At 38.3% G+C, this 19485-nt stretch overlaps 1 protein-coding gene across 1 annotated transcript; it reads right to left on the bottom strand.

Annotated features, from left to right (window-relative positions):
• Positions 1–1316: 1316 nt before the first annotated feature.
• LOC117421734 (TBC1 domain family member 2A-like) lies at positions 1317–17637 on the bottom strand. The gene is made up of 9 exons (XM_059025535.1): positions 17331–17637; positions 14636–14809; positions 13073–13180; positions 10595–10767; positions 7909–8409; positions 6785–6905; positions 6075–6260; positions 5603–5724; positions 1317–4338 (listed from the first exon to the last, which is right to left on the bottom strand). Exons 1-9 carry the CDS (start codon positions 17472–17474, stop codon positions 4104–4106), a joined length of 1764 nt encoding a protein of 587 aa, XP_058881518.1. The 5' UTR covers positions 17475–17637; the 3' UTR covers positions 1317–4103.
• Positions 17638–19485: the final 1848 nt, after the last annotated feature.

Raw genomic sequence — 19485 nt, forward strand, 5'->3', positions numbered from 1 at the left:
TGTGCAGGGCACAATGAAATCTCAAGACTATCAAGGCATTCTGGAGCGAAACGTACTGCCCAGTGTCAGAAAGCTCTGTCTCAGTCGCAGGTCATGGGTCCTCCAACAGGATATTGACCCAAAACACACATCTAAAAGCACCCAAGAATGGATAAGAACAAAACATTGGACTATTCTGAAGTGGCCTTCTATGAGTCCTGATCTGAATCCTATCGAACATCTATGGAAAGAGCTGAAACTTGCAGTCTGGAGAAGGCACCCATCAAACCTGAGACAGCTGGAGCAGTTTGCTCAAGAAGAGTGGGCCAAACTACCTGTTAACAGGTGCAGAAGTCTCATTGAGAGCTACAGAAAACGTTTGATTGCAGTGATTGCCTCTAAAGGTTGTGCAACAAAATATTAGGTTAGCGGTCCCATCATTTTTGTCCATGCCATTTTCATTTGTTTTATTATTTACAATATTATGTTGAATAAAAAATCAAAAGCAAAGTCTGATTTCTATTAAATATGGAATAAACAATGATGGATGCCAATTACTTTTGTCAGTTTCAAGTTATTTCAGAGAAAATTGTGCATTCTTCGTTTTTTGTGGAGGGGTACCAACAAATTTGAGCACGTCTGTGTATATATATATATATATATATATATATATATATATATATATATATATAGTAATGACTTGGTAAGAATGGAAGTGTGAAACAGACGTTCTTCAAAAGCAGCAATCACTTTTATTTTGCATTAAAGAACAGGCTACATACTTCTTAGCAAGACAGGTTACTTCTCCAACTCTCCACTCCTGTCTAGCATGCAAGCTGCCTCTTACAGCCCACAACCCGTACAACATTGCAGTTTAACCACGACCAATCAGTGGCCACTATCAGCCCCACTCCCCCTGGCTCCTGCAAGGTACATATAATGATCCTGCAAGGTTGCACCAATAATCCAATATAGGGGAACAGTGTCTGCAGCAGGGTAAGCGTTCCTACGCATGGGAAGCACGGTCGCAGACCATGCAACTTTGCTCTGCAAAGCACTTCAAGCACAGACGCATGCACAAAGTCCCAGTGACAGCCTTTTGTTACAATATATATTATTAGTGATTGTATTAGAGGCTCATATATCATCATTTGATCCTCGACTACCTTTTTTCTATATGGTCTCCTTTTCCAAACATAGATGAAAAAATTATGATTTTAAAATGTTGACTGCATCAGGATACACAACATAAAAGCTTGGCTGTTGAATAATTAACTGGAATGTCATTGAGTAAAACAGAAATATATTGGGGAAAAGAAATACACTCGTTTCAGCAGTTTAATATTAGTTAATGTTTTTTATTAACATTTATTATCAGTAAACTAAAGGGAGGTATTAACACTGTTGTAGAACAATCTTTTCTGAATTTGCTGTGGGACAAATTAATAAATGAAGTGTTTCTCCACTGCAGTGTCAGCAAATGTTATTACTGTATTTATATAAACCTTTATAGAAACAAAAGAGAAATATTTTCAGTAGAATAAGATTGTGTTTAACAAATCTAAAACACAATGATAATACCAGTATTTGATGTTTTTCAGTTCAAATACCTTACACAAAGGATGCAAAAAATGCACACCATTTCATCAAAAAACAAGTTCTGTTATATTATACAGCAGAGAAAATGCCTTGAAAAGGGCTCATCTCAGCCAGTTAAAGTATGTTCTGGGTTTCACAGTTTAACCTTGTGAGGAGAGTGACACTGGTAATATATAAGTGCTTGTGCCGTAATACTTTCCTAAAATAATAATTCACTTTGAGAGACTTTGACTATAGTTCAGATTGCCATCACATTATAAAACTGCAATACAAAAATGAACGCCTAAATATTAGAAATGTTCTCATTAATTCTCCCTATTGTGCAATAATACGTACATAAAAAATCCAATCAAATATCATAATATACAAATACAGAATACAAATATGTTCTAAATGTTTTACATGTATGTGTTTAGTCTTTGACCAGGTAATCAACCTGGCAACACCTGAGAAAATAAAGGCAGCTTGTATTGGTTGCCAACAGGCCCTTATAAAGTGATTTGAGTGAAAAAGACAACCCATTCTTTACAAAAATAATTTATTTTAACACATTTTTCCATTATTCTTATTTTTTATTTTAGCTTTTCTCTTCACATTTTTTAGTAAACAAAAAAAGCACAAACAAAATCTCAACATGTTTCGACAGAGTCTTAATCATGAGTAAACTTAATTTGATACAGAGGAACACCCCCTTTTTTTTTACACTCAATTCTCCACAGGCGATTAATCACCTTTACGTCACAAACCTTCAATTGACAATCAGAACAATCAAAAACAACTGAAATTAATAAGTAATTAGGTACAGAAATGACAACAGAAGGCAGAAGACCATACTTTTTATATTATTTTAAACACTCAATCTGTACGTCAACACAAAACTTTTCATACCACTAAATATTCTTTTACTAAGTTACTTTTTTCTTTTTTACTCTGCAACTTGAATAATGAACAGAGGTATATACTGTATACATACAAACATACATTCTACAAAAAATACCCATATTTAAAGTCTTCATTAAGGCCATGTGGTGGAACAGAATTAAAAAAAAAAATATCACAAAAGTTTCCCTTCTCAAGAGTTGTTTGTCAACTGAGGTTAATCACCTGTGGAAAATTGAGTGTATAAAAAAGGGGTGTTCCTCTGTATCAAATTAAGTCTACTCATGAATAAGACGAAACACGCTGAGATTTTGTTTTCTAAAAAATATTTGAAGAGAAAAGCTAAAATAAAAAATAAGAATAATGGGAACAATTTGTTAAAATTGGTTAAAATTCAGCGCAATAGAGAATGCAGCCATGCTCCAGTCACAAAAGCTATCCCTACTATCAACACATTAATATCCATAATTCTATTTATTTAACAGTTGGCATTTAAAAACTTTAGACACAAAGTTGTTACATGTCTTGCATCCCTAAAAAATAAAAAAATAAACATTTTTAAAATCATTACTGAATTAAACATTTTACCAGCGTTGAAAAATCTATATGTAGCGATCAATTATATATATATATACACACACACACACACACACACAGTATATATAGCACTGTATTCATCCTATTTTTTCCTTTTCAAGCTCAAGTAAAAAACGTTTGTGTTTTTGCTTTCGTCACTTAGTTTAGGTTTATCAGAGGTACATGAATTAAAACTGTACCTCTAAACCTAAGTGAATTCATGCAAATCATGAAGGATTGCCATACAATTTAACATAATTAAACAAAGCAACGTCTTCCTCTTAACTTAGCAATAACTGAACTAAGCAATTTACAGGAATATAAACAAACAACCAATGGATAAAAAATAAGTTTATTTCAGAGATAGTCTCGTTTAGAAAATCTGGAACCTGGTTGCCGGTCTGAAAAGTAAATGGAATCTCTGTACTTGTTCAGATTAGCCTGGCCTAAATTAATCACATTTCAAGACATTAATTTTCAAGATCTCCAATGAGTTTTTGTTTTCTTGGGAAACTACAAAATAATTAATTTACTGAACTGATCTGAGTGGAATGGAGCTGCTGATTGAAGAAATTCAGAGACTGACAGATGATAATTATAGTAAAAGGCTGTTTTATGAGATAAGAAACAGGTTTATCCTTTGTGCCAATTGTGCTGCACTGTGTGTTGGTTTTGTGATGTGGAAGCCGAGGGCTTAGGACCACCATACTCCTTTCATGTGTGACTTAAACTGGATTTGAAGTCAAGCATTCAGAGATGTAGTGTGTGTGTATTACCAACACACCTATTTCCATTAATATTCTGCATTTTGACAGGTTTGGTCAACTTAATTTGTTGACTCTAAAACAAGTATGTCGGTACATCACGCGCGCCATTACAAAATAAGAGCCGAACTGTACATGTAAAAATGTAAGTCTGACATACCTATATACTCAACAACAGACAAAGGATAACAGTTAGATGTATGTGTGACATACAATATGTAAGCCCCACTATATTCCACAGCAGGGAATAATAAGGCAAACAAATTAGTTTAAATAGTATCAGTGATGTGTAATTTTTCAATAACTTCAGGACGTGTGATGCAAGCTAACTGCAGTCTGTATTACTTCTTCGTCTTCGCTGACAGCAGTGTCCAGGTCCTTGTCTTTGCGCTCCACTTGTTGTTCTTTCACAAACTCCTCCTGTATCCTCTCCAGCTCCAGCAGCTCGGCTGTCAGCCTCTCCATGTGAAACTCTCGTCTGTTCTTCAGCAGCTTCATAGGGAAGGGGTTCATATCATTAAATGCTATGGTCATTAGTTTCCTAAAGACAGAAGATACAGAGAAAACAAAATGCCACTGATGAAACAACTGCAAAGTTAAAAGGACCTGGGAACTCTGCATTTTTCCCTTTCAAAAAATACATACATAAATAAATAAATAAATAAACAACAAAATGTGGGCCTGCCAAAATTAAATTCATAAAAAGACAAAAAGACAAACATACACACTTGAGAAACAATGCACAGTTCTAACAGGAACAAAAAATGTAAGTCTGACATACAAAGTTGTTGCTTGCTAATTTTCTAACATAATTGTTTAGAGATTGAACCCATTAACTTCTACAGTGTATCAATCTTCAGGTGGTCCAAATCAGTCAATGGCCCCCTGTCTCTGCACAGCCGGCACTGCCTGGATTCTTGTGTAATACTGAAGCATGAATGGCTGCATCTAAATGAATGTGTTTGTATTTCAGGTTTAGTGGCTGGGCAGAGGAGAAACATGGTGATTGAATCAATAATTCCAATGAAAAGGCTTTGAGAACTAAATGGAAACATATTTCTGCTGCTTTACAGTCATTGTGAGAAAGCTCTGCCAAATTATTATCTTTTTTTTTCACTGAAAATCAAGAGAAAGCAGACTGATTGATCCAGTTCCGTGCTACAGTATAACAGAAAGGAAATGTTTTCAGTAAATAAAAGGCAACAGAACCTTGGAATTATTCATCCTTAGGATAACTTATTTTTTACTACTAAGACCTAATGGCAAGAAAATTCTGTTTTTAATAGGATCTTAAACGGCTGGTTTCACAAACTACAATTAGCACTAATTTTGGACTACCTTACCTAAGATAACAATAGGTAGTCCAGGATTAGTGCTAATCAGGGCCTGTGAAACCAGCCAATTGACCTACCAGTTAAATTGTTCAACACTTTAATAATCTGCTTGCCAACTGTTCATTAAACAGCTATACATACAGTACATCTGTTTTCTAAGCTGCAAAGAGGACATTATGTGGGTCTGTGAGGTGGGGGCTCCATTACCTGTAGGAAGTGAATGGTAAAGAAGGACTTACGGTTTCATAGTGGATGCATGGTAAAGCTCAGTAAACTGCAAAATCACTGTTCACATTTACCATCATCAAAATGGTACAAGACAGTTTACTGAAATCACTAACTTTACTAGTGGTTAAAAGCATGGCCACTGGAGTGAGTGAGATGAGTGTGAACTGTTTATACAGTCTGTGATTGACAGCAACTGGTCTGATGCGTCTGCTGTACATTATCATCATCCTCATTCTGCCTCACCTGCCATCAGAGATAGTTTTGGTGAAAAAACTGAGGTATTGGTAGATTTCCAGATTGTCGTGAATTTTTAGAATGTCCTCTTCATTGTACTTAAAGAGGGCCAGTGCATAGCGAAATATCACCTGGAAACAGAAAGAAGGAAATACTGTTCAGGTTAAAAAAGAAGGATACTTTCGCTCATCAAGTCGTCACTGATACTGAGCCCTTTTATAATTAATTATATTTTACTTATTTCCATGTTTTTCATTTTTACTCTCTATAACTCTCTAAAATGTCATTACTATAATTTAAAATAATTGGATAAGCTGTTACAATGTAAGTGTGACATACTGTGCACATGTTTGCAAGTTAAGACAATTTTTCTCAACAATTTGTGCTGAAAAATGTATTAAGCACGTTTCAACACAGTTGGGTAAGTGTGGGTGGTGTTGGTGGTGGGGGGGGTGGGTATTAAACACAGCCGGCGCTGTACCTTTGTGCCCTCATAGAGGAAAGCATCCCACACTCTGAGCAGGATGTCGCTGACCAGACTTTCCACGAAGACCACCAGGAACCAGTTGAAGGTGATGAGGGAATGATCAATGCTGTGCTCCTTGAAGTGGGCTGTCAGGCGAGGCATCTTCTCAGCAAGAAAGTCACGGAACACCCTCTGATCAGCCTGCAGGAAGAAAGAGCTCTGCTTAGAGCAGCAGGAGTTGCTCAGCTGTTAGAACAAATAGGGACTATGACTGCCTGAATTAGCACATCCACAGTACTTACTGGTGAAGCAGAGGGGATAGCATTAAAACTCAGCTATAGGCTGACGAGCAATGTCACAAATATTTTAACATTTTCTTAGTAATAACGGAGAGACATGGACAAATTAGCCAATTTCCATAACAGGTGCCTTTGGAAAATAGGCAAAAACTGGTCAAACAAAATCTCAAATAAAGACCTCCACGAGAAGACCAAATCATCACAGATACAAAAAGAAGAAGACTGAGGTGTATAGGCCACGTACTCAGGATGGAAAAAACCCATATCCAGAAGGTAGCTCTACAATGGATACCACAAGGGAAAAGAAAATGAGGCACAGAAAGTTGCTAAGATCGAGAGGTGGCAAGGGCTTGTTGCGTCTTGTTGTGTCCCTGGAGGGAAGAAGAGGGTTCACTGATTTGAAATCAGTTGTTGTACATACTGTACCTGAGAGGCAGTGAGGGTTTTGCTGTAGTAGTCTTGTGGCATTATGATTTCAACAACAGCCACCAGACACCAGAAGGCATCCTCTTCATCCTTCAGAACTAAAAGTGCAATAGCTGCCAACCTGCAAGAGGAAACACACACTGCTGCTAATATTCAGAAGAAAAGCCACATTTTTACACATTTTAGGCCCTATTTTGAAATAAATTCAGAGGAATTTGATGTATGAAACTAGCAAGAAATTATGTAAATTATACACTTATTTGTATTTATTATTATTTTATTTCTTAGCAGACACCCTTATCCAGGGTGACTTACAGTCGTTGACAAAAATACATTTCAAGAATCAGTATAAGTATTAATACGATTACGATTCAATAACGGAACAGATAACAGTGTCAGTGATAGTTACATCAGGATATAATTAAATACAAAATACTACAGATTAAATGACACTCGACAGATTACAGTACTCTAAAGTACAGGGTTAAAAGCAGTAAAATAGGGAGCAGATAAGAGCAAGTAAAGTGCATTTAAGGAAGAGTGATAAGTGTCCAGATGGAAAAGAGGAGTTTCTACAGGTGCTGTCTGAAGAGGTGAGTCTTGAGGAGTCGCCGGAATTATTTTTAATCTGCCTGAATATGGCCACTCGTGCTTTCCACCACAGTTTTCTTTACAGTTGTGTAGAATATTAAAGAACATATCTGGGCCAGTATATTTGTGATTCCAGAAAAAGATATATTGTACAGGGGAGGGATGAGTAGCTAAGAATACACAACACAGTTAACAACCACTAGGTGTCATAATTTCTCAAATCAATAAATAAACACTGTTTGCATGTGTATTCTTATTGCTATTTATAATACAACAACACATTGCTCTAGTATAGTGTCCTGGCATAGCTTCCTCCAACAAAGTGCTCTAAAATGTTAAACACCGGTAATGCTGCCATTACCTGTGGCACTGCTTAGCGGTAATAGGCATTATTCTCTGTTTCAGAAAAGGATAAGTTATGCTAGTCCACGTCCAAGAAGTACAAGAAAGTGTTTTGTCTTTCTTGGCGACACCTTTTACTACTTAAAATGAGCGAATGGCATTAAGAACTTTCAATACAAAAGGTACAGTACCGGTTGAGGCCCTGGCAGTAGCCGATGGTGGGGTTTTGCCAGGAGAAGGCTAGCAGAATGCGCTGCAGCTTTTGGACTGCATCGGAGGTGGGCGAGGAGAAGTGCTTATTGCTGGTGAGGGTGCGGTGCAGGTCCAGCCTGATCTGCCGCGAGGCTGGGTGCTCCGACACCTCGCAGTGCTTCCTCAGCTCCTGGTAGCGATTGGGATTCCGCTTCCTAGAGACCTGCGTCCGTGTCCTCACGATCCAGCGCCACACCTGCTCCCGGTACTCCACAGGGATCCCACACCGGATCAGGCCCTTCAGCTCCGGGGAGGGTGCCAGCTGGTCCAAGGGACGGCTGGCCAGGTAGTTAGCCCACCTGGTCCGCAAAGGCTTGTCCACCATCGCATTGTTGCGCAGGTTGTTGGAACGGATCTCCAGGGCCTGGATTTTGGCCAGGAGCTTCACGTCCTCTACTTCATAATCAGGAATGGTCTTGAATCCATAGTCGTCGTACTCACTGGGAAGGAACAGAAAGTTAAACAAGGATGTTGGTAACATGCAGTATTCACATATTCCCTAAATTATCATACAACATTGTATAGTAGGTGCATGGCTCCAGGTTTTTGTGATTTAGTTATGTGTAATGAACCTCTATGTTAAGTTGTACTGTTATATTTCTAATCAGTCCCCTCTGCCAGCGTATTCCTCCCCATCGCTGCAGGAGAGCATTGAGTTAGTTAGTTGAGTTGGAACAGTTGGCGGAGAGAGACAAAGGGAGAGAAGGGAGTGGGCTGAAGTTTGACAGTTAGGAGGAGGTAAATGTGTTTGGAAGCCAGTACAAGAACCAGGAAAGGGTTATGTGTAAATGGTATATGTGCCTGAAACTAACCTGCCTAGGGTTATGTATAAGGCCCTGTGTAAATCGAGATTTCACGAACTGCGCAGAAATTGCGAACTTAGCCCAATACCGTGATTTTTTCAATATTCTTATAATTATTATTTGTATTTCATACGATGGAGGTAAGCTATTCTGTATGTCCTGCAATGTTACTGCAAATCATCTCTTGACAGGCATTTAGATTCAAGTATTCACTGAAAGAGAAAGGCGGAAATCCAAGAAACCAAAAACGTGAACTTCCATGTTCCAAAAGTCCACTGAAAACCGTGAAGCACGAAACACATTAAATTTTGACCTGACAGGGATGTTTGTTTGCGCAAATATCCCTCTTGAAAAACTGGACAACCAAAAGTTACGTAATTTCTTCATACTGAGTGTAGCAAATGGTGGAGTGATTCCTTCATCAGCCCAGCTGAGACGTGAATACTTACCTAAAGTTGCCGACTATCACAAGCAGGAGATTATGGAATTAGTAAAACAGTCTGGTTGCTTGTCAATGGTCACTGACGAGTCGACTGATGCCCAATAGCAATATGTGTTTCACATTGTATTTGTTTTGCAGGGCCTAAATGGTGAACATGCATCTGACATAGAACTGAAAGCTGTCCTTGCAGATACACTTTACCTACAGGCTGTTAATGACAACACCGTTTCACAAGCTATTGTAAAGTGCTTGAATAACTTTGACGTTGATTTTGAAGATGTCAGTGCATTTATCAATCTATTTGCTGTATAAAATAATAATAATAATCTGTACACATAATTTATAAAAGAGTTATGTGCACAATCTGCAAAATAAGACACTTTACCCGTGATACTGCCTTGAATTAAAAAAAAAAAAAAAAAAAAAAAAAACACACACTATTTTCACAGGGCCTTATGTATGAACAAAGGATCCTGGAGTTTTCTAAATAAACTGTAGACTTGCTGCAGCCTCTGACTTCTTTTTGGGCATACATACACCTTCACTGCCTAACATCAACCCTTATATATGGTCCTGGAATTGCAGTGTTTATTGACGCACATTGCTGTTTATGTGGTTGGTTAGGGAGCAGTTCAATGTCAATCCAATCTTTGACCTTTCTTTTTGCCTGCTAAGGTGTGCAGTGGTATTGTGATGTGGATTACTATACAGTTAACAGCAAGCTCATTTCAGCTGCTTGCATCAATCGCTCGAACAGCAGAACAAACATTTTCTGTTCAATTTACAATCAATACTATTCAATCTGAGTTCCTGTGCAGCTGTTAAGACTACAGTAAACTCTACGAAAGGAATTTCTATAATATTGACAAAAACAAACTGAGAAAATAATCATGAAAAATAGGAAATGCATATAATTTGCACTTCTGTTCTAAACAGACCATGCAACAAAACAAAAAGAGTTTTTGTTTTGTTTTGTTTTAAAGAAGTGACATAAACAAAATATATATTTTTTTTCAATTATTAAATTATCACATTAAAAGAGCAGGGCACATGACATAGAAAATCATAGACAGCAAAGCCCAGAAACTACTGTAAGTTCCAGCTCTTTTTTGGCTTTTCATTTGCGCACCTATTAGATCACAATTGCAACAAACCAACATTAACATTTTGATCCTTTGCTTGTTTTGGTATTTCAGTTCGGGATATGAGAGTATTATATGAAAATGGAACTGGTGTAGCTTGCAATCACATCATCAGTTTAGCAATAGAATTGCATTTTAAATATTTGAATATACTTAGTAACAACAAAAACAAGAAAGTAACCGGGGGGAAAAAAGTTTGCTGTGAAATCCCGGTATGGAAATGTCAGTACTGTCTTACCTGACAGGGTTGAGTTTAAAGACATCCTTCTTGTCTCCCTGCAGTGAATCCTCAATGAGCCTTTTCACCATCTCCTGCTGACTGCTGTCCAGCCCTTTGCTCTCCTGCAGCCTGCGCAGCACGACCAGGTACTTGCTCTCAATCTGGCAGTTTTTGGCCTCCAGGTAGGCACACTGCAACACAAAAGAGAGGTTTAGGGTTAGGATTAAAACAAAACACAGCAGCTGGTGAAAGCAGTAACCCTCCCACAACCTCCCACTCATTTCCAAGACAGGGCAGTCCAAAGGCAGAGGGTTTCTACACCCTGTTACTTTTTAACTGGGTTGAACTTGTTTATTAAAATGTAAAAATGAACCTAGTACATTTCCAAATAACTAATTTTACAGTTCCGATGGAGCCATTCCAATTATAATCTTGCTTCTGCTCCTTAAATTAATTTTATTTAAAAATCCTCTTCGCTGCAGTGTTCACTTGTTCCCTTGTGCTGCTTATATTAATTACAAGACTGCTATTTTCTACAGTGCAATATGTGTGTCACCCGAGTGCTTATGGACACTGTGGCTGTGAAGGGTCATTTCTTTGAAAGTTAAACTGTTGTGTACAATACATGTTTTTTTCGATTACGATTCAGAAATCAAAGCGTTTATGTTTTTGGCAATTTTAGCAGTTTTAGCATAACCTGCAACTGAAATTATATTTATTTATTTATTTTTACAATTTTTGCTATTTGGTTCTTCTTTAAACAAAAGTCACCCTGGTATCAAATGTGATACCTATTAATTCAAGTGCTCCCAGAAATCCTGAAACAACTCTACTGTAGTTCATGTCACAAAAATGGTCTGATCCTAAATATATCTAAAATAATTTAAAACCATTGCCAATCAGACCAGATAGATAAAACATCTAATTTGCTGCAATCATACCAGCCAGTAGCTGTGTCATTGCACAGTGCACTCAGGGGATATCACTATATGGAGCCATGATGCAGGCACTAGGACAGATCAAGCACTGATACAGAAACAGCTACAACTTGACCCACCCCAAAGAACACATTGGGGTCAACAAGATTAAACATTAATTTAATTTGCAAACCAGGCATTTGTGTTTTTGTGAACAGTGCCCTACATTCACAGCACTGTACTTGTATTTAGAATTCACTACATATCTTTCCAATTTGCTTTCTGCATCTAGAGAAGACCTAGATTTGGAGATGAAAGGGAAACATCCCAGTCAGTCTGATCTGTTCATTCTGGGAGACTGGAGCTGGCTCAGTTGCTAACTTCTCTGTGGTTTTAATTAGTAATGCATGAACACACCCGAGGTTGCTGACCAGGCTAACAGCCAGCCAGTCAGAACTACTATGACAGTCAACTAAGAAGAAGAAACAAGGAGTGAAACCTAGCAGGAGTACAAAGAAAATTATAGAAATAAGGGAAGTACAGTATAAAATGAAAAAAGAAAAAACACAAATTACTAAAGAGAAACATAACAGAGGAAGTATCTCTGCAAAAAAAGCAAATAATTGACCAAAAATACTGACTGCCTATGTCTTTATTTATGCAGATACTAGACTACAATAACAAGGTAAGAAGGTATGTGGAGGAGTGGTTAGGGCTCTGGACTCTTGACCCGAGGGTCGTGGGTTCAATCCCAGCTCTGGACACTGCTGCTGTACCCTTGAGCAAGGTACTTTACCTCGATTGCTCCAGTAAAATCCCAACTGTATAAATGGGTAATTGTATGTAAAAATAATGTGATATCTTGTAACAATTGTAAGTCGCCCTAGATAAGGGTGTCTGCTAAGAAATAAATAATAATAATAATAAAAGTATATTAATAAACATGGTAAACCCAGGTAAATTATTATAAATGCATTGTATAACCATGGGAAAAGCATGGGTAAAACTGCAGAAATACTGTGGTTAAACAGGAGGCCAAAGGAATGCTTTAAACTTTTAAAAAGTTACCAGGATGTGAAAATGATACAAAGTGAATCTAAAGTTGTTTTGTTTTTTATTTTGTTTTGTGTTTTGCGTTAGACTGTGTAAGAATAGTGCCCAGTAGGTCACCAGCTTGCGTCACTACATTAGAACCACTTGCAATCCATGTGTCACTAAGCAGTTTGCTTTATCATAATGTACCAGCATGCTAGTTGTTCTTTAATTTACTTTGGCTTCTTAGTGCAGACAGAGATGTCTCTAGGCGAAATCACAGATCTCATTGTGGTTTTGTGGTTAAAGCTATAAGAAAAAAGAAATAAACGAAACTCATTACTATTAATCTGGGGCCTAGGCTATAAAAGCTGAAAATAAGATGTTTAGTATTAAATAAAGTCACTTATATATTAGCCTTACACAGTGACGATACTGCATTAAAGACTTGTAAGGATAAGGATAATATATTTTTTGAACATATATGTTTTTTCACAATGGTTAAATGGGTACAGATCTGTCACACAGCAAGCTGTAAAGCACATACCTTCATCAGGAGGCCCTTCTCTTCTGAACTGTTCCTCCACAGCTTAGTAAGCTGGTAGATTTCAGAGTTGAGGAACTTGTTTTGGATCTTGTGCGCCTCTATATCGTCCTAGTAAACACAGTAAACGAATGAAATCAGAACACAATCTGGGGTTGTACTTAAAACATTTCTACTGTGAGCTCTACTTATTAAGAGCACAGGTTTGACCTAGTCCTGACTGATCACTGCTTTTCTTTGCTTTCATAATTTTACTCATTTGTACCCTATAAAACACTGTTTGAAAAAAAAAAGTGTGGTTAACTAATGTCAATTAATACACTGTACAAAAACAATATACTTGTTTTGTTCTAATAACAAAGAAATAGAAGAAAAAAATAGTTGGCCAACTGATCACGTGTCTGGAATTATTATTTGACTTTATATTAGTGGATTTAAGTTTTGCTAATAAGCAGATAACTGGTCTCCTAACTTATCAGAGAGCAGTGTACCCCCTCATGCCTAGTAGCCTGGGGTTACACAGGGATCTTTTTTTTTATTTTTATACAGTATGTTTATGTTATTATAATAATTTTTGCTGTTCATTGTAACATCACATCAACACTGTGCAAGCCTGACCTATAGAGTACAAAATCACAGTAACGTGATACAAAGTACAGTCGACCCTGTCGTATCTGATCCTGTAAGATATGACACCATCATTACCCAATGGACCTGTGCCATGTGTGACTTACATATGCTGCTACCAACTGAATGGTACTGATGGAAACTGACCAATGCACATTTTATTATGGGTCTAAAACAGTAAATTCAGCTCTTAGCAGGTCAGAATTTGTACACGCTGTCACTTCACATAACTGCCCAGTTTAACCATAGTAAATAAAAGAAAAGTAAAGGATTCATAAAATTACTGTACTGTTAAAAAGCGTGCATCCTTCTTGTTGTTTATGTCTCAGGTTAACACACACACAATGTAAAAAAAAACCTGTCAGATTACTTTGGCATACACTGAGAAAGCACGTTAAGAACTGTTTGGAATGCTGTTTTGTAAACTGAGAAATACTGTACTTCAGTGCTTCACAGATTTTTTTGTATAGAATACATGCTGTGTCGTACTTTGGTGTTTTAGGCACGCTGATGTTCCTGACGTTGTTCATTTATAATGCCCTGACGTTAATAAAGAAACTACAATATACTAAAACGACTTCCTCTGAGATACAATATTAGTATATATTCGCTGGACCCTTGGACCGGTTCTACTATAAATGAATCATTCTTAGACTGGAGTGGCAAACAGTAATTGTGTGTCTGCTCCAATGCTAATAAAATCTAGTTAAGATGTCATGTTTGTAATGCTTATTGGATGCAGAGAAGGTGCAGAATACCGTATGTGACACCCCAGCAGTGAAAACATGGATCAGTTACTTTACTGCTTTTTCACATCATGCAGGATTACATGGTGGTCAAACAAAACCAAAAAAAAGAGTGTGGTTTTATCCGTGTTTCTTGAAACAAGAGTTGACGTACTTCCCATGGCTGTAATGTAAAAGTAACTTTTAAAATAACCTTGAGGTGCTCAATCTTCTCCTGCAGCCTGCAGAAGGTCTCTGTGCCCATGGAGTTGGCTACGGTACGCTGGGGGTCAGCCATGCAGGTGGCCACCTGCTCGGAGAACTGTTTGCTGGTCCTCTTCTCCTGCTGTGCTGCCTCCAGGGCCTTGTGAAGGAGTCGCACCAGCTCCTGATTTCAAAACAAAGACACTATGGTCATTTACTCTTAAAGGTGAAGCTTCATGAGCTGTGTTGGAGGTCCCGTAAATAAATTATACTGTAGGTGGTCCCTGAATAATGCACCTGTACTTTCTTTGTAATCTGAACCAGGTGGGATCAGACCTGTTCAGATTAGTGATTTGTTTGGAGTACTGATAATAAACTGTACCATATTAAAAATGCCTGGTATAGTATTTGTTTTAGGTTTTTGATTCTTGCATTTCCTGAAAAATCTGTAATATCCCTTTGAATAAAAAAATACTGTTTTACTTATCATATAAGAACAGCTGTTAACATCATGCATTTAATTACAGTTATGGCTACAGGTAAATTCAAATAGTCTACTGTACAATGCAATAGTCTACTGTACAATGCAATTTTCCCTAAAAAACAGCCTGTTGCAGTATTTATTAGTAGTGCATATGAGAAAAGGCTCTGAAGCTCTGCCCTATATTATACGTCAGTGGCCTTAAAACCAATTATCAGACATTATTATTATTACTATTTTGTTTATTTTGCAGACACCTTTATCCAAGGCGACTTACAGAGACTCGGGTGTGTGAACTATACATCAGCTGCAGAGTCACTTACAACAACGTCCCACCTGAAAGACGGACCACAAGGAGGTTAAGTGACTTGCTCAGGGTCACACAGTGACTCAGTGGCTGAACTGGAATCTGAGCCGGGGACCTCCTGATTACAAGCCCTTTTCTTTAACCACTGGACCACACAGCCTACTATTTCAATAACAATGTCCTTTTTTTAACCAATTATAAAAGCTGAATTCAGTGAAGTGTTTTTAGAAAAGACCAGCAAAATGACTGAAAATTCTGCACACTGCCTGCTGGTGGTCATTTTTCAAACCATTCAGGAGATCAGCTTAACTTGTGTGTTTTTAACAGGCTCAAAAAAGACCTTGTTTTTTGCAGCTCTGTTCTTTGTACTCTGAAAGAAGAAAACAATGATAATACAATAAAAGTACCAAACACTGGAAATACTGTCCCAGTATTACAATAATAATGAGCAATGGTGTCTTGTAAAGTGGTTTCATAAGGTCCAGGATAACCGTGTCTTTAATCAAGACACAAAAACTAATGATAAAATAAGTCAAAATGCACATGCACAATAAATTCTGTGCACAAATAAAGATTGTGTCTGTTGGTCTAATTTTAGATCAAATATACAATTAGCTACAAACTCTTGCATGTTGCAGATCAGGTGCATTTGAGCACCGCGTTAAAAGTCGTATGGGTTACTAACAGGAAACAAGGCGGCGGCGATGCAAGATTAAAGTTTATGTTTGGGAAGCAATAAAATATGCTTATTGAAGCTCATAAAAATGTAAAAGGAAGTTTTGTGACCATACAGGCAAAAATGTAAGCTGTCTTTTTATCATCATAAAATACAGAGCAGTCATGACTGAAAACCCAAAATTGCATTCAGGAGCTCTATTGTGACTGTTTAGATCTAGCCCTGCAGAAACAGTCCCTGCACAGGGCACAAAATTACCCTTGACTTCCTGACTCACCCTGCACACCATGCACTTTACCAGCTGAGCCCCTCGGGGGCCCCAGAGATTTTGTATTTTAATACACTTGTACTGTATGTGTTGATGACAAAATAATAAAAAAAATTCTACATTGTAACCTTTATGGATTCATAGCAACAGTAGTACAGCACAAGATTTTCGGTTACAGACAATGAAGCAACAACAGACTCTCTTCACTGTTTCAGAAGTGCCCTTCAACCCTATTTTACATACACAGCTACTATAGAACATCATACCACCATGTTTATAACAATTTGGATTATCAGCAATACAGTTATCACACTTTTAAAAAGCTCTCCTGTTAGGTAATGCATGAGTTATTCTGCTAAATGCGTTTGCCTTCACACCCAGTGACACCTTAGCCAAAGAGGAAAGAAAATGCACAGTAAAGCAACCAATTTGTGGTCAGCATGCAGGTTTCTGACTTGCATAGAAAAAGAGTTAAGACATCACACAGTCAATACAGTAGATCAGTACTTTAATCAGTTTAGGCAAAATTATTGCTGGTCTTGAATTTGAGTTTGTATTACTTTGTGTAACTGCTTGACTAAATCCACTGTTTCTGTCTTATGTTCGTTCATACCATGCTTATTATAGATACAACATCATATTTAAATACTATCATACAACTTTATAAAGGTTTACCACTGTTTTTGCACAGTATTTTTTTACAGTTTTCCCATGCTTTCCCCGTGATTAGACTGTTATTTTCCCACAGTGTACCCTGGCTTTCCATGTTTATTAATATGCTTTACCATACCTAGCTGGTCTTTACAATGCTGACCTATGCTGTACCACTATGCTTTATGATTTTACTATGGGAAACATTTATAAGGTTCAATCATTCATTGTACAAGTGCCTCACAAGACATATTATTTAATAAGTCAGTTATCAGTTGTTATGTGCTTAAATATACTTCAGTCACCCAAACCAAACATATACCTTTTGTGACTTGAGCTCCTCAGTGAGCGTGAACACCTCGTGCTGGAGTCTGGATAGTTTGTCCATGGGGCTCCCCTCCTTTCCTGACACCTTCTCCCCAGAAGGCTGAAGAGAACTGGTCATTTTCTTCTCCCTCTTGTTCATGCTGCTTGATGGAGAACTCTTTCCTCCAGTCTTTGCTTCCTGCGCAGACTCGTTTGTAACTGAAGAAACTGAAGGAGCTGAAAGGACTGTAGGTGCTGGGGGTGTCAGAGGTACAGGCGGTGCTGGAGGTGCTAGGAAAGAGAGCAAGCAAAGAAAGCATTTGAAATGCATGAATATTTATTTAATATATATATATATATATATATATTGTGACAACTCTGGAAATGTGTGTTATGGTTGTCACTTCCTCCGGACCTTTTACACTGTCCTCTAGCATTAAAGAAAGTCAAACTTCCAGGAATGTGGTTCAAACAGGTCGGCACCTGTGCGTTTATTATTTACAGTGCTTAATAAAACAAAATATCCAAAACAAACAAAAGCCTAACTCCTTTATGGATTTCTAACTCAACAGCAAGTATCCCTATCTAACCGTCCGGGCAGCTAAGCTGCTTACCGGCCCCAAAACACCAGGACTTTTAAGTCCCCCTTTTCACAAAAGATTTGGTTCTTGTTCCCCTTTTCAAAACAGCTCACAGCTCATTCTTCAACTCTCCTTCTCTCCCTTTTCCAACAGGTTGACCCTGCCCTTTTTAAAAGGTTCCCAATTGTTAAATTGAAGGCAGCTGTTGAATCAATTACCCAATCACCTATTATAATTGGGCCATCTAAAATGGCTGCCCATCAGTCCCATGGCCTCCTGGGAATTGAAGTCCTGTTGCGCCAGACCAACAGGACTACATTTCCTTAAAAAGGGTACAGACTGCGCAAAATCCGAGGCCCAAAATACCGGCCCTCGACCACAGTGCCCCACACCTCATCACACATCCCCCTCCCCAGCTCAGACTCGAGGGGTTGAGCGACACCGGACAACAAACAATGAACTCTGGATAACCCGTCTGCATTCCCCTGTTTTGCCCCAGCTCTATGCTCAATTACAAAGTTGAATGTCTGTAAACTCAAGAACCACCTTGTGACCCTTGCATTCTTTTCCTTGCTTTGGTGCATCCAAGTAAGAGGGGCATGGTCAGTAATCAATGTAAACTGCCTCCCTAAGAGATAGTATCTTAACGTTTCCAGTGCCCACTTAATGGCTAGGCATTCTTTTTCTACCACTGCATAGTTTCGTTCCTGTGGATTAAGTTTCCTGCTCAAGAACATAACAGGGTGTTCTTCGCCTTCCACCTCTTGTGATAATACTGCCCCTAGCCCAACCTCAGAGGCATCAGTTTGCACAATAAACCGTTTGTTAAAATCAGGTGTGATTAACACGGGCTGTGCACACAGAGCATTTTTAAGAATTTGGAATGCGGATTCAGCCTCCGCACTCCACTTTACCATTAATGGCCCTTTTGCTTTGGTCAGATCTGTAAGGGGAGCAGCAATTGTGGCAAACCCTGCGATGAATCGCCTGTAATACCCAGCCAAACCGAGGAAGGCCCTCACCTGTTTTTTATTGACAGGTCTGGGCCAATTCCTAATGGCCTCCAGCTTGTCTATTTGGGGTTTTATGACCCCACGTCCAATTGTGTACCCCAAATACTTTGCCTCCTCCAGACCAATGATACATTTGGTTGGATTCGCAGTTAGCCCAGCCACTCTTATGGAGTTTAAAACAGCCTGAACCTTCTCTAAATGTGTGTCCCAACTAGTACTATGCACTACCACATCATCTATATAGGCGGCGGCATACTCCCTATGGGGTTTTAAAATCTTATCCATTAAACGCTGGAACGTTGCGGGAGCCCCATGAAGACCGAAGGGTAGTACATTATACTGGAATAGGCCCTCAGGAGTGGAGAATGCCGTTTTGGCTTTGGCCTGTTCAGTAAGTGGTACTTGCCAGTAGCCTTTAGTTAAATCTAAAGTGGTGAGATACCGTGCATTTCCTAACCGGTCTAATAACTCATCAACCCTGGGCATAGGGTAAGCATCAAACTTTGAAACCTTATTTAGAGCCCGATAATCATTGCAAAACCTGAGCGACCCATCTGGTTTTGGCACCAACACAATG

The sequence above is a fragment of the Acipenser ruthenus genome, chromosome 6 (genome assembly GCF_902713425.1).
Source record: "Acipenser ruthenus chromosome 6, fAciRut3.2 maternal haplotype, whole genome shotgun sequence".
NCBI lineage: Eukaryota > Metazoa > Chordata > Actinopteri > Acipenseriformes > Acipenseridae > Acipenser > Acipenser ruthenus.

Bases quoted from the DNA above. Each gene is read 5' to 3' on its own strand.
- LOC117421734 (XM_059025535.1), bottom strand. From the start codon at position 17,474: ATGAACAAGAGGGAGAAGAAAATGACCAGTTCTCTTCAGCCTTCTGGG. The intron at 14,810-17,330 runs GTATATGTTTGG...TTTTGAAATCAG, and splicing joins AGGAGCTCAAGTCACAAAAG to GAGCTGGTGCGACTCCTTCA. The intron at 6,261-6,784 runs GTACAGTATGTA...TTCTTCCTGCAG, and splicing joins AAACCCTCACTGCCTCTCAG to GCTGATCAGAGGGTGTTCCG.